This window comes from Megalops cyprinoides, chromosome 2 (genome assembly GCF_013368585.1).
Source record: "Megalops cyprinoides isolate fMegCyp1 chromosome 2, fMegCyp1.pri, whole genome shotgun sequence".
Classification (NCBI taxonomy): Eukaryota; Metazoa; Chordata; class Actinopteri; order Elopiformes; family Megalopidae; genus Megalops; species Megalops cyprinoides.
Window position 1 is genome coordinate 69,651,989 of NC_050584.1, and position 14,837 is coordinate 69,666,825.

The window sequence follows — 14,837 nt, forward strand, 5'->3', positions numbered from 1 at the left end:
TTGTTCCAAAAATTTCAAAATACTCTGAATAATAATCTATTACCATTAAGAGTCATTTTGGCAGTAGATCTGCTCCCAGTTTTTGCCAAGGCAGCTTTGTAGCCATCATTGCTTCAGGATGGAGAAGTGGACATTCTGTAAACTTATTTTTAGATTTGAGAACTCGGACTGATCCACCACACTGACTGTGGTCCTCTCTGTCTGCATGTGTTCACCCCCATGTATCCTTCATGTACTCTGGACAGCATTTCCATTTGCAGTGATTCTAACATTGTCATTTCCTTTCATGAGGAGGTCACCATGTAGGTGTAAGTGACTTTGGTGATCCCCAGAGGGTTTCACTTCCTGGGGCAGGACAGCTGTATGAGCTGGCTGCACATGTGGTCCCACTCTGTGTGCTCCATTGCAGATTAGTCTGTGATGCAGGTAAACTGACTCAAACATTGTTGACAAAACACTTGCACTTCACCCTCCAGAAGCTCCTCCTCTGTTAAGGAAGGCTTGATTGGGAGCCTGGAGAGTGTTAGAGGAGTTAGAATTCCTGTGATCGGTGCCTTCCCTGCCACCTTCACCATTCTGTATGCAGTCCTCAGCACTGTGGAGCCCTGGGAGGCAAGTCCCACTTCAGTCCCAAAGATGACCTGCAGTCTCTATGTGGTAAGTCTCTTCTGTAAACCGCAGGCTAATCAAGCACAAACTCAGCTGCTAACAAGTGCATGCTACAGCCTCTGTCTCCCCCTGGGAAGGTCTCTGTTCCGTTTCAGATAGGCTTCCCGAGATGGAGGCCACAGAGTGCCATTCCATAGGATTGGCCCTCGCCCAAAAGATGATGCATCAGCTAAACTCCTTCTTTGGCTTGAGGCCGGTACTTGGCCCACATTCTCTGTGAGGTGAGGTTGCCTTTGATTTTATCAAATGTCTCCTGTTGCTCATGAACCCTTGAAAACACATCATCTTTTGCTAGGAGATCCGGTAAGATCAACTTTGGTAAGCTCAACACAAATCCCTGCTTTACCACTGGATTTAAGGAGCACCACAAGTGACCCCTCCTCTCCTGCGTTCTTTCCAGCTCTTCCTGTCCATGAACAGAATTGGGATACAGGGAGGGATGGTGAGGGCAGAGGTCTCTGTCCCAGTGACACTCAGTGAGCACATTTTGTTTTCAGTTATATTTAATTAACCCCCTCCCCCCCAAGTGTGCTGGTATTGGGGGTGCATATCCAAAGCATGGATCACATTTCCCATTTCATACACATACAAGCACATCCACTCCACATCCACTCCCATCTGCCATCTGCTTAATTCCTCATTAGAAATAATCCACACAAACACAAGTAAATGTCTCGTGTAAAGCCGGGTTTATTTTACTCATTACATTACCTGCATTTAGCAAAAGCTAAAGCCACGATACAACAAACCTTAGAACACAAGAAATTAACTTCAAATGCTAGAAGTAGCAGGTGTTAGGGGGTGGGGATAGAAGTGGAACCGAGATGCAGTCTGAAGAGGTGGGTCTTCTGTCTGCGTCAGAAGATGGCCAATGATTCTGCTGTCCTGACCCCTGTGGGTAGTTCACTCCACCACTGAGGGACCAGTACAGACAGGGCTCGTGTTCACACATGTACTCATCCATTTCATTTGTACAATCCTCCAGCAGTTTTTGTGTTTGTTATAAATCTGAGCCACAGTGTCAACTTCTGGGTGAATCAAGGCAACAGGACCCAAACCCAGTGTCAGCAGATCAGACTGGCTTTGTGCTGCTTGTGCCAAGTTCCTACATGTGTTTCCCTCCAGCCCCAAGAAGCTCAAATGACATGCCATTTAAAAATGTCACTACTTTCTCCCCAAGATATCTGAATGGTGAGGTTCAGCACTGTAAGTATGGCTACATTACCAATCACAAACAGCGAGTTGCATTCTCTGCTCTCTGGTTTGCTCATCTGTCCAACTACTGGGCAGTGCTTCCTGCTGTGAGAAGGAGCTGTCCCACATTTATGGCAAATAGATTAGGTTGCAGGCAGAGTCCATCTGATGTCATTTTCTTTTTTCCCTCTCACCTCACTAGGACCCAGCTTTCTCAAAAATGATACTGTGCCTCTTACCACACTAGGAACAGTGGTTAGGGGGCTCCCTTGTATGGGTTTGCTGGTGCTGTATTAGACCAAATGACTGCCTGAAGCTCTTCCCACACTGGGCGCAGTGGTATGGACGCTCCCCTGTATGAGTTCGCTGGTGCTGTATTAGAGTAATTGACTGCCTGAAGCTCTTCCCACATTGGGAGCAGTGGTATGGCCGCTCCCCTGTATGAGTTCGCTGATGCCGTATTAGACCAATTGACTGAATGAAGCTCTTCCCACACTGGGAGCATTGGTATGGGCGCTCTCCTGTATGAATTTTCTGGTGTTGTGACAGATTAGCTGATTTACGAAAACTCTTCCCACACTGGGAACATTGGTGTGGCCGCTCCCCTGTATGAGTTCGCTGGTGCTGTGTCAGAGTAGTTGACTGACTGAAGCTCTTCCCACACTGGGAGCAGTGGTATGGCCGCTCACCTGTATGAATTTGCTGGTGCCGTATTAGACAACTTGACTGCCTGAAGCTCTTCCCACACTGGGAGCAGTGGTATGAGCACTCTCCTGTATGAATTTTCTGGTGTTGTTTCAGATTACCTGAATTACGAAAACGCTTCCCACACTGGGAACATTGGTGTGGTCGCTCCCCTGTATGAGTTCGCTGGTGCTGTGTCAGAGTAGTTGACTGACTGAAGCTCTTCCCACACTGTGTGCAGTGGTATGGGCGCTCTCCTGTATGAGTTCGCTGGTGCCGTATTAGAGTAAATGACTGAATGAAGCTCTTCCCACATTGGGAGCATTGGTATGGGCGCTCTCCTGTATGAATTTTCTGGTGTTGTGTGAGATTACCTGATTTACGAAAACATTTCCCACACTGGGAACACTGGTGTGGTCGCTCCCCTGTATGAGTTCGCTGGTGCTCTATTAGAGTAATTGACTGCCTGAAGCTCTTCCCACACTGGGAGCAGTGGTATGGGCGCTCTCCTGTATGAATTTTCTGGTGTTGTCTCAGATTACTGGAATTACGGAAATTCTTCCCGCACTGGGAGCAGTGGAATGGCTGCTCTCTTGCATGGGTTCGCTGGTGTGTTGTCAGGGCTGATGCACACCTGAAACTCTTCCCACACTGGGGGCATGTGTGGGCCCCTGGGGTGCTTCTGTGGGACTGCATCAGGGTGGGGAGTGTCTTAGGGTGTGTGAAGTTATGTGGGGTGCTGCTGGGAGGCAGTGGGTTCTCTGCTCCATTTCCTCCAGATCCCAGAATCCTGCTGTACTCCTCTGGGTGAACCTTCTCAATGTGCTGGTGAAGGTTCACTTCTTCCATGTGAGTGAATGGGCACTGGGAGCAGGCAAAGACCTGAGACACCACCCCAGCTGTCTGCCCTGAAGAGAGAGAAGACAGGGGATACACAGATGCCCAGATGATTTGGTGTATACAAGAAACAGTGAGAGAACATACAAATGTATGCATCAGAAAGAAATAAAAATATGTGAAGGCAGGTATTAGGAGAGTCAAAATGCACAGAGCTGCTGTCTGTCTGAGGCATTAGGGAATGCATGGAGCTCTTCAGAACAGCACTGCACATCAGACTGGACACTGCTTTACATCAACAACACTGAGTGAAAAATTAATCACATATTTCTGTCACCTGTTTCTCCTTTCCTGGGAGAGATGACAGAGGATCTGAAGGGGTCTCCAGCCAAGATCCTGCAAAAGGCAAAAAGGATCATTATCTATTTAAGGCTGATTGCAATGAAGGAGAAAAATAAAATCAGTTCATGTCCCTCTTCACTCTTACTCTTTCTCTGATGAATCTGGGGGCTGTTTCAGTGGGATCTTGGAGCTGCCAATCATCTCCCTCTTCTGGATCATGACCTGTCCGTTCTGCCTCAGTGAGCCCTCTTCCATCACTGGCATCAACTCATCCCGTTGCCATGGAGATCTCATTCCCTGGTACCCATTATTGACCGCCAGATGAGGAAGTGATGATACAGGAACTGACATCTCTGTGACCTCAAGTCGGTGAATCAGCACTCTAGGCTGTTTGAGAAGACAGGATGTGACCTGAGGTGAAAAGCCCTCCCATTCCTGTTGGCTACAGACTGATTTTCCTTCATTCTTCAGCTCTCTGTCAGTCTGGAGGGCTGGATCACTTTCATCTCTCTCCCTTTGTTCATCTCTCTCTTTTTGGCCCTCCCTCCAAAGTCCCTTGTCCTCTTCATCTCTCACATCATCCTCCCTCTTCATTGTCTCAATCTGCTTCTCTCCGCCTTCCTCTTCCTCCTCCTTTATGTTGGATAGTATGTCTATCTCCTCCCTGCTCATCCCATATCCAGTCTTCCTCTCCATCCTCTCCTCTATGTCTTCACTTCTGTTCAGACCTGATCCAAGTTCCACCCCTGTGTAATCTCTGCTGTCCATCACACATTCTGTCTTTATCTCTTCACCTGAAGAGGCAGGGCTTAACAACTTCTTAGAGCCAAATGCAACTTCTGATTGGCTATCACAGTCAGTCAGATCAGATGAATCCACAACTTTTACAAATGACGTGAGAGAAAGTGATGACGGATTATAGCTGTGCATGGAGGGCAGAGATTCTGAGGGAGAAGAAGAGAGAGAAAATGAATAGAAACCTTTTGTGGCACTGAGTGAGAGAACAGGTCTACAGAAAAAAAGCATTGTTCAAAATAATCATCTTACTGCTAACACAAATTTGCCTGAGAGGGTTCACAATTTAAATCATGTGTAATCAACAAGGGTCTTGTGTGAATACAGCTCTTATATGTGGCTTTGGGAACAAAGTGAAAATCAAAATCAACGATATTCATGTCATCCTATCTTGAGTTTGTGCATAGGTCTCAAGATGGCAGCGCTCAATAGACCCAGCGACTTTGAGCTCCCTGCGTAAGTAGTGTTTATTGCTGTTCTTACTAATTTTAAGTATTCTTTTTTGCAAAAGGAAGGCAAATGTGCTACAATACAGCTGACAGAAACTCCTCAACATCGGGATTAAGACCCACCAACTCGCTTTCAGAGACTTTTCACAACAAACACCAGCAGAGATCGTCACAGCACCGAGGCCAACTGGGATACAGCCCCCGGTGGAAGACACTGTACGCGCCGCAACGAGAAAAAGCAAAAGCGAGTTAAGCAGGCCGCGATACAGGCCTGGCTAAAAACTACACCTTTCAAGCCGCCGCTTCCAAGCGTTTTCAAACACCAGATCAATCGCTAACAAGATGGATAAAATCAGACTGAGAATTACCACACAAACGAAGCTAGATAACTGCTGTGTAATGATCTTCACTGAAATCTGGCTATATTCGAGGGCCGGATATTCGACTATTCGGATATTCATTCAGTGGGTAGGTATTTGGTTTTCAATTCTGCGATTCCGATATTCGGATATATATATATATATTAATGTAGAATGTTTTTTTTAAATGTAAAATGTTTTTTAAAAATCTGCTAAATGTACGCTATCAATAAAGGTGTAGGCAGTACCAGTCTGCCTACAAGGCAAACAGGTCAACCAAGGATGCCATCTCCATCTCCATCCACGCAGTCCTGGACCACGTGGAACCTAAGGACACCTACGCCAGAATGCTTTTTATTGACTAAAGTTCCACTTTCAACACCATAATTCCAAACAAACTGTGGAATACGGACACCATGTGCACTGCACTTTAATACAATACAATGTAATGCAATAATACGGCATGTGACATAATCAGATACGGGTGCACCAGAGATTTTTATGGAAACAGCTATGGAGTACATTACTAATATACCACAACTTCAGGTGTGTAGATACTTCTACATACTCTGTTGACTGTTCCTGTCAATGCACTGATACCTTATTATTATTTATAAATAATAATAATAATAAGGTATCAGAACATAAATAAATAATAACATCCCCGAACATACCCGAACATAAATAAATAATAATAACATCCTCATATTTTACATTCTCACACATTTTGTATATATTCTTTTTGTTTTTTAAATTCTTGTTATATGTTGTCATAGCACTGACACAGGGTAGCAACTGTAATTTTTGTTGTCCTCTAACAAAGGCCTACCATTCCTGTCCAAGTGATCAACGAGTTATACCCGAAAAGCTGTTTTTGATCATGAAAAGTAAATTCACTCAAGCAGTGATCTTTTTTTGAATGACAACATGTGTCTATTGTTTCATGTGTCATCATCATGATCATTTGACAAATTAATTAGTACTTTAACACATCCTGAAGTTTGCCGTATCAGAGTTTCTCAGTTATGAAGCAAGTCAGGTTTAACTGTCAGGAGTCATTGTCGGGACGATCATGACAGTTGTTTCTTTCGTCCCTCTACACAGTAACAACGATACTTATTAGGCTATATTATTATAGTCGTTACACATTTGTACAAAATAGCACCTGGTATTGATAGAACACACATGTGAGTTGTTCATCACAACGAAAATTAGTTTCTGTCTGTAACGTTATCTTTTAAAATGACGTTTATCTGAAAAGTGTTACTTTTGTCCTGGCTCTCCCCTAAGTAGCCTAACGTTATTATCCCTTTCGCACGTACCTTATTTTTATGCAGTGTAGCTCACTGTTACGCTACATAGTTCGTTATGTTTTCACTTGCAAAGTTAAGGCTATATGCAACAAAATAAAAAGTTATTGTGTTGGTGTTACTTGTGTAACTTGTACGTTATACTGTGTTGAAATAAATTAGCAAAAAGTTCAGTCTCCTTCCTGGTTGTTCCGACACATTCAGAATCATTACTGCTTTTGCCGTTAGCATTGTCATTAACAGGCGGCTCGCTTCGTGCATGCGCTTATAACATTTATATTTTAAAGGCTCATTTTTACGGTTTTGTAATTTCTCTGTAACGTAGCACAGTGTTAACAATGTTACTTATAACATTCTTCCTCAGCCCTGGAACTCAAACCATTTTCTGATGCCCCCCAAAAAACAGGCCTATATTTAAAAAATTAATGTCATAAACGTGCGACGACTAGTCAACTAATGGCTTGAACTAAGGACTACTAGTCGACGAGGAAATTCTTTGGTCAGGGGCAGCCCTAATTTAAAGTCCATATTATTTCATTATAATATTAACATAACCTTCATCCAAGTACGAAAATAAAAACACTTTTACCCAGTAAATAGAGGATACCTTCTCTTTTTTTCCCATGTTCTCCTGAATGTAAAAACATATATCAAGCCCCCTTCTCTCACCCTCGCTCGTATTGCCAGAATCAGGTGGCTCCTCTGTCTGTAACTCAGCAGCTCTGGGACTGCCTCTGTCACCAAAGTCACAAACTCCTCCAGTTTCCCATAATGCATTATGTCTCGCTGCTGCACCACTTGCCACATGGCTGCAGAGAACAGTCGTAGAGGGGGAACCAAAAGGCGCAGGGAGGAGAGAGGAAGAGAGGGATCTGCACCAGAGAGAGAACATAAGGAATCTACACACAAACAGGAGCACCTCTGACACATCTAAAGCAGCACTGGCTTCAGTCACCAGCATTTGGTCCTGGTTCCACAGCCTACTGTTTACCACCCACTGCTGTTTATAGTTATAAATTAAGTTTGGGCTTCAAGGGGTTTGGTGCATACTGTAAGTAATATCAACCATAAAATTTAGTTTTGTTATTTTTGTATACTTGTAGCCTGAGATAAAACTTAGTAGCCAGGACTTGTATTTCAAGTGATATTTAACTTTGCACAGTCTCTGGCTTCACTGTCTCAACACCTTCGGTAACAGCCCTGCTACAAACCAAGATGAATCAATAGCAGTACATCAATGTGTATTGTAGCAGTTTTAAAATCTTTTCCTCTAAAAGGTGTCATAAACCAATATTGAATGAAAAGATCGTTCAACTACAGAACATCCCAAGCATTCCGAAATGCAGATATTGATCAGATAAAACTCCAAGCCAAAATGCGTTTGCTACAGATTTCATTGCCAAGCTGCAAGCAAATAAAATCTTGTACATGCTCTTGTTGCGCTTCACTCGCAGTTTCTGCATTCTGAGCGCAAGCAGGCGCATTTAGAGGCGAAATCGGTGCGTTTGTGTGAAATACAGCGGCGTGATAACTGAGACAGGCCTGATCCACGGCTGCTAGGTCAGGCAGAATGTTTTCGCCCTCAGGAACATTTAGGCAGTAGTGACAATGCTTGTATGTAAATGTCCTTCCAATGAAGATAAAATATACAAACCCTCGTTTCCTTCCCCCGATGAACTTCGTTCTTCCATCGCTACGACTCCGGGAACAGCGTGAGAAAATGTGTTGGCTGTCAAATATACAACTAGTTAGCAGGCACAATGGCTTGTGAAAAGCATCAAAGGTTACTATACTAGCTAGATCACCTCTGTAAATTTGGTTGCCTACGGTTATAAACACTTTCTGTTAATAAAACGGCATTTTAACACGTACCCACTTCAGTGAGAAGACAAAGAAATCTGTTTCCAGTTACATTCAGACAGATTTGCAGCGGTGTGACGCAGGCAATGACAGCGCTACGATCACTTCTGGTGCTGTTGCGGAGAGTTCATTTCAAAATAAAAGACTCTCTCATCCACTTAGTCTACTGTAGGTGTTGCAAATTATATTGAATACAATGTCTCATAAAAATGTTTAAATATTAAAAAATGTCAGGTTACGCACATGTGCAAAAACAGTCTGCTACTGAAACTACTGATACCAAAATGATTTTACAACAACCAGTTAGTGCAACATTACCTCACACACACAAAAACCACAATTCTAGAGGCATCCACTCAGCATTTCCCAGAATTCGTTTATTGAGTGACACACAGTGTGTATGTTCAAAAGCGAATGGTTTATTTTCAATTTGCTTAATGATTCACTATTTTCTGTAATGTAAAGGGTTTGTTTCTGTTTAGGCTGAGCCATATTGCTTTCATATTGGCCTTCTGCGTAGATGTGCTCTGTTTCTGCACTTCTCTTGATTTGTGTTCATGGGTGGTGACCATTGTCTTACAAATGTGCCATCTTCATCAATGCTGAGGTGATCCAAGATGGCAGCCACCATGGCTGAGTACATGGCACTGTGCTCCTTCCCCTTCTTTTCTGGACACTTGTGAAAAAAGCATGCTTTTCCTCTTTGTACACCTAGTGATAGTTTTGTTGTTGACTCTCTAATTTTATGCTTTTAAACATTCATTTTATTTATTGCAATATTTATTCTTTCATTCAATTTTAATGTAATTATTGTTGGTAGAGTTTGTTTGCTGCCTGTTGATAGCATTTTATTATTGACAGTTTCTGATTGAGACAATGCCTCCAGTCAAGTTGAAAACTAAAAAGATCAAAGTTCACTGTTTGGTATTTTGAAGCTCAGGGTTGAGAGTTATTAAAAACTTGGATACACTGACCATGGGCATCATCTGTGCTTAATGACAGATATTGCAGTTGCAGCAATATTACATCTGGCAATGAATATTCATGGATCTCTTTTGGGATGGCTAGCTCTGGTAGTGTTTGTAAGTTTCAAGAGAAGAGCCAGCATATGCAGAAGTTTTGTCATCCTCCTTCAAGCATTCATGATAACTGTTGGTTTTTTCATTCAAGTTGACAACAAACCAAAGCCATTGGCTTTTGAAAAAAAAAAATCATAGCTGATTTCAACAAAGAAAATCTTCTTTTTTCCTTTTGTAGAGTCGTCTTCTAGAACGTTGTGATTTAAGGTTATGCTTGAGCAGATGCTGAGGATGAGCTTTGAGTTCAATTCAATTCAATTCAATTTTTTCTGTATAGCGCTTTTACAGCACAAGTTGTCACAAAGCAGCGTTACATTGTTCCCAGGCCTGAGAGTTGCAAGGAAAAACTCCCTATCAGGAAGAAACCTTGAGCAGAACCTGGCTCAGAGGGGGAGCCCATCTGCTCTGGCCAGCACTGGGCAGAATACTTAAAATTACACAGAATACTTAAAATTGTACAATGTACTTTAGGACATTTGAGAAAGTCGTGGACAGTGATTTTAGGCTGTGATGTGACGGGACCACCAGGCGCCATTCATTGGCAGAGCATAGCAGCCGGGAGGGAATATAGGGTTGCAGCAGTGAGTTCAGATGCTTAGGTGCAGTTTTGTTGGTCACACTGTATGCGAGCATCAAGGCCTTGATCATGATGCAGGCAGCTACAGGGAGCCAGTGGAGCGAGACCAAGAGAGTTGTAACATGAGCCCTTTTTGGTTGGTTTAAAACCAGACATGCAGCTGCGTTCTATATCAGCTGCAGAGCCAGCCAAGATAGCATTGCAGTAGTCCAGGCTTGAGATGACAAGAGCCTAGACAAGGAGCTGTGCACCATACTTAGAGAGGTAGGGCCTGATTTTCCTGATGTTATGCAGCACAAATTTGCATGATCTGGTAGTCATAGCAATGTGGTTGGTAAATTTTATTTGGTCATTGGTCACTACCCCCAGGTTCCTTGCAGACCTGGACAGAGTTATTGTTGTTGAGCCTAGCTGAACTGTAATGTCGTGCTGGATCGATGGGCTGGCTGGGATACCTAGGGGCTAAAGTTTTGGATATGTTGAGTTGGAGGTTGTGCTCCTTCATCCAGGCTGAGATGCCTGAGAGACAGGCAGAGATCTGTGCTGAGACCATGAGGTCCTTGGGTTGGAATGAGAGGTGGAACTGGGTGCCATTGGCATAGCAGTGGTAGGAGAAGCCACGCGCCTGGATGATTGGGCCCAGTGCGGTTGTGTATAGAGAGAAGATGAGGGGGCCAAGCACTGATCCCTGAGGTACCCCAGTGGTTAGCCGGTGGGACTTGTCTGGCACTGTCTCTGGGGACTAATCCCTGTGGTATTTTGGCTGAATATGGATCGTATCATTGCCGTCTGGTTTCCTGGCATTCTCTGTGAATTCCTCCACTTTTTTGTTGACAAGATTATGAGTATTAGAGCTCTCATCTCACCCCCTTCTTATGACCCATCCATCACTGTCACTTGCCCTGTCATTTTTTACCAGTTTGAGCCTGTGTCTCTTTCTCTCCTAAAGGAAACTATTGGTCGTATGAACTTATCAGCTGGTCCCATAGATGTTGTTCCCCCTTGCTTTTTCAAAGAGTTTTGAGACTATTGGAACAAACATCCAAGCAATTATAAACAGTAGTCTCACCCAGAGCCGGCCCTGACCAATTTTGTGACCTAGGCAAGATTTTAGCTGGTGCCCCTTGCATCGCAGCCAATTCCACCACCACAGTTAATTGTGGTTTTAAACTATTCTTTATGGTCAGAACATGACAAACACTTGCCAAACAGCAGAACATTTCACAAATCTTAGGTAGAACATTCATTTTTTCAACATCGAAATATGCATGAGTAAAATTAAGTAAAATCCTTTTGCAATTGAATTTGTGATGTCTGTGTCTTTTTGTTTTTTGTCGTAAGGCATGGTGCTGGAAAATGCTGATACGATCATTTGCTGCTGGGTAGTCGCACTGGGTACTGGCCTGGTGCTTGTTGAGGGTCCACTAACAACACTCGTTTGGGACTGTAATTTCATACTTTCTGTGTGTTCTAATGGGTGATATTGTTTAAATGATGAACCAGGTTTGTGGTGTTGCCTGTCTTTGATGGCACGTGTCTTCGGCATAGTTTGCAGGGCACGCTGCTCTGTTTTTGTCAGATTGTAAATAGCCAAAATATCTCTAAACTATTTTAGTTGAGTGACCTTTATTGTCGATGATGTCTTTGTCCTTTGAGCTGGTCATGGGCGCCGCTTTTTCTCATTTCGCTTGTTTAGCTTATTCCGCTCCAACTACGAGCCTGTCAGCCACTGTGTCTGTAAACAATACCATGTGCTAGGCTGAATTTATACCTCTCACCGTGCAACCTAACTTGTGCAATGCATACCTCTATTCCTGCGACATGATTGGCAGTTCATGATTCATTTCTGTCGTGCTATCTAAGAATGGAAATTAAATATATCAAACATTTATTGCACATTTGTTATATTTCTATCAAGGAAAATTGTATCGTGATAATTATTGTTATCATTCTATCTCCCAGCCCTACAGTTACAACTATTAATTAGAAAAGGGGATGGAAAAGGAAAAGCATTTTAATTGACTATTACAAGCAGGGCTAACGTTTGCTAACTAGACTAAGATGTCAATAAAAATGTATGCCTGGTTTCTTGAGGCAGAGAGTGGATGGTTCGTGCAGCACACTTAAAAGAAAAAGTGTATTTCTCAAAATTATGTTATAGGTTATTCCCCAAACACCTAGTCTTTCCAACTTTCCCTACGAATTTAAGGTAGGAGTAACTGACGTTAACTCTAGCTATTTATTAAATTAGCGAACGTTACTATTGTCCAATTAGCAAACGTTACTATTGTCCAAAGTAAGCTAGTAACACCCTATACTAGCTTATATGCAATAAATGAACTATTCATTCATCACATTACCTCTGTCTGCTTCCCGTTTTTCCTCCTCTTGTCTTCTTTTTCTTCCCTGGACAGCAGAGGGCTTCTGTCTTTTTGACATGATTACGCTACTGATGTTAGCCTTATCGTATTTCACGGTCACTAGCTCAGATAAATCACCCATCCCACAACCAGGTGGGGGGGGGGGCTGGTGATGCACCGTGGTGATGCTGCGGTCAACCCAGAAAATAGGCTAAGTAGTTATGTTGTTGTGGGCTTTTTTTAATATTTCGAAATAATAGTATTAAAATAGTATTAGTAAAGAAAAAGTTAAAAATTTTTGTTTTTTTTTTTCTTCCCTCATTTGGGGCGTCCCTATGGATGGACGGAGCCCCTAGCATTCGCCTATACCGCCTATGCCAAGGTTAAATGGCAAGGGTGGCAGTCCAGGTACAGTCTAAAGACGTGTGGCTCCAGCCCACATCTGAAGGGTTTGAGTGAAGATGTTCTCAGGGGGGTGGGGAGTTCATTCCACCACTGGGGGGGCGATGATGGAAAAGCGACGTTGTGAGGAGCGTGGGCCTTTTGTTCTGATGGTGGGAGGAGCGAGGCGTCCGGATGTAGCAGAGCAAAGTTGTTGAGCGGGTGCGTAGGGTAGGATGAGGTCCTGGTGTTGGGTAGGACGGGGCAGTTTTTTTTGCAGCAAAAAAGGTGACAGTCAAGGTTTTGAAGCGGATCCTGGCTGTGACCAGGAGCAATTGGAGGGATCTCAGTAAAGGGGTGACGCAGAAGAACTTTGGGAGATGGATATGTTAGAAACATGGATATGTTTGCGTATGTATGAGCAGTCTAGCTACAGTATCTGTCCTGCTGGAAGTGGGAGAGTTAGAAGAGGCTGTGCTTTAATTGACTGTGCAAATGATGATGGACAAAGTTTTGTGATGGAAAAAACTTCAACCCTCTGTCACTGTGGCAGGTGAGAATTTACCCTAGTGGAAACTTTAATTCCTTTGGAAAAGTGGATAATCCCCGGCATTTCTCAACCGGGACACCATGAATGGCGGGACAATTCTATCAGCTAACCAACTTCAACAGAATGATGTTACATGGACAGTCGATTTGTATAAAGACAAACTAAAAGAACTGATCTGACAGCATACCTGTAGTCAGAGATGAATTAATAGATGGGACAGACCATTACATTTCACATGAATGATTTGTTCTCCAAGAAAAATTCATCACAAATTGCAAGTCATCCTTGCTGACACCAAGTACATTGCTACCATGAATTACTTGGATGCAGATGGCATCAAGAAATGCTTACAAGATTTAGTGGTTGATTTTAATGAGACTGCATTTGTGTCTGGAAATGCAACCATTATATTGAATACGTTATAGCGACATCCTCCAAAGCTTGTCAACATGGCCCTGCACAACATTTCACACACATCTGCATTTTCTGCATTTCTAACCAGTGGGACTGAATTCAGCACGTGGCAGTGTTGGATCTAAACATTGCTGTCAATTCATCAGTTTAGATGACTAGGGAGGTGCAATCGGATCATTTTTTAACACGTGGTTTGAAAAAGGACTGTGTGACTTCTACATTCAAGAAAACACGCTGAGATAAACTGAAGACTGTACATTTGACAAAAACGTTACAAAAGCTACAACCATGAATTATTACATCCCAATACAACAGATGATATGAACTATAGAAAATAAGATGGGACAAAAATAAGCATCTAGGTATGAATCAACAGCTGTGATTCCTGGATACCTAGTAGTTCTTGGTTTCACAGCAGTTTTTGGATTTGCTCCTTGACACATGGCACAGGTGTGTGAAGAACGCTTCTTCTATAACACTGCAAAGAACGCAAATGGATACATATGTCCTCCTGTAGCTGTAACTTTCATGTCATGAAATGATTGAGGACGTAAAGTTTTAATGTTAAGTGTATCTGTTTTAGAATGTACTTTCAGCTGTTGTTCTCTGCTGTCTGCCTCCTGGTGCGCTGTGAATCTTGTAGTGTGAAGAACAGAGAGATCCCCTCACTGTAGCAGCGCTGGCTTGCATGTGTATTGGAGGGATGAGCCCCATGTTCACTGGCAATTCAGAAGTAGTTGCACAGAAAAAGGAACCTGAATAAAACTGTATTCCAGAAGAGGACAGTAATTTGAGCTGCAATTGGTCAGAAATTGGTGAGTACTCCAAAAGGAATATTTAAAACTGATGAAGCATCCAATGTTTATTCACTTAAATAGTCCTTCCATGGTTTTACCACAAAAGAAACACACAGTAAGTGTAGGGTATCAGTGCTGTACCTTAATTATTATCCTGTTTTGCAACTAGATCAAATATAT

General features: G+C 42.9%; 1 protein-coding gene and 1 pseudogene across 1 annotated transcript in view; one reads left to right on the forward strand and one right to left on the reverse strand.

Annotated features, from left to right (window-relative positions):
* LOC118773784 (zinc finger protein 239-like) overlaps positions 1 to 14,837 on the reverse strand; it is a 161,254-nt gene that overhangs the window by 136,816 nt on the left and 9,601 nt on the right. The window contains exons 4-6 of the mRNA XM_036522872.1: positions 3,872 to 4,670; positions 3,722 to 3,780; positions 1,542 to 3,455 (exon numbers count right to left, since the gene is read on the reverse strand). Coding sequence (XP_036378765.1) covers positions 2,107 to 3,455; positions 3,722 to 3,780; positions 3,872 to 4,670 — 2,207 coding nt within the window. The 3' untranslated portion in view covers positions 1,542 to 2,106. Of the gene's footprint in view, positions 3,456 to 3,721; positions 3,781 to 3,871; positions 4,671 to 14,837 lie in introns of the transcript that reaches the window.
* Positions 1 to 14,837, forward strand: part of LOC118773783 — a 146,080-nt pseudogene that overhangs the window by 76,432 nt on the left and 54,811 nt on the right.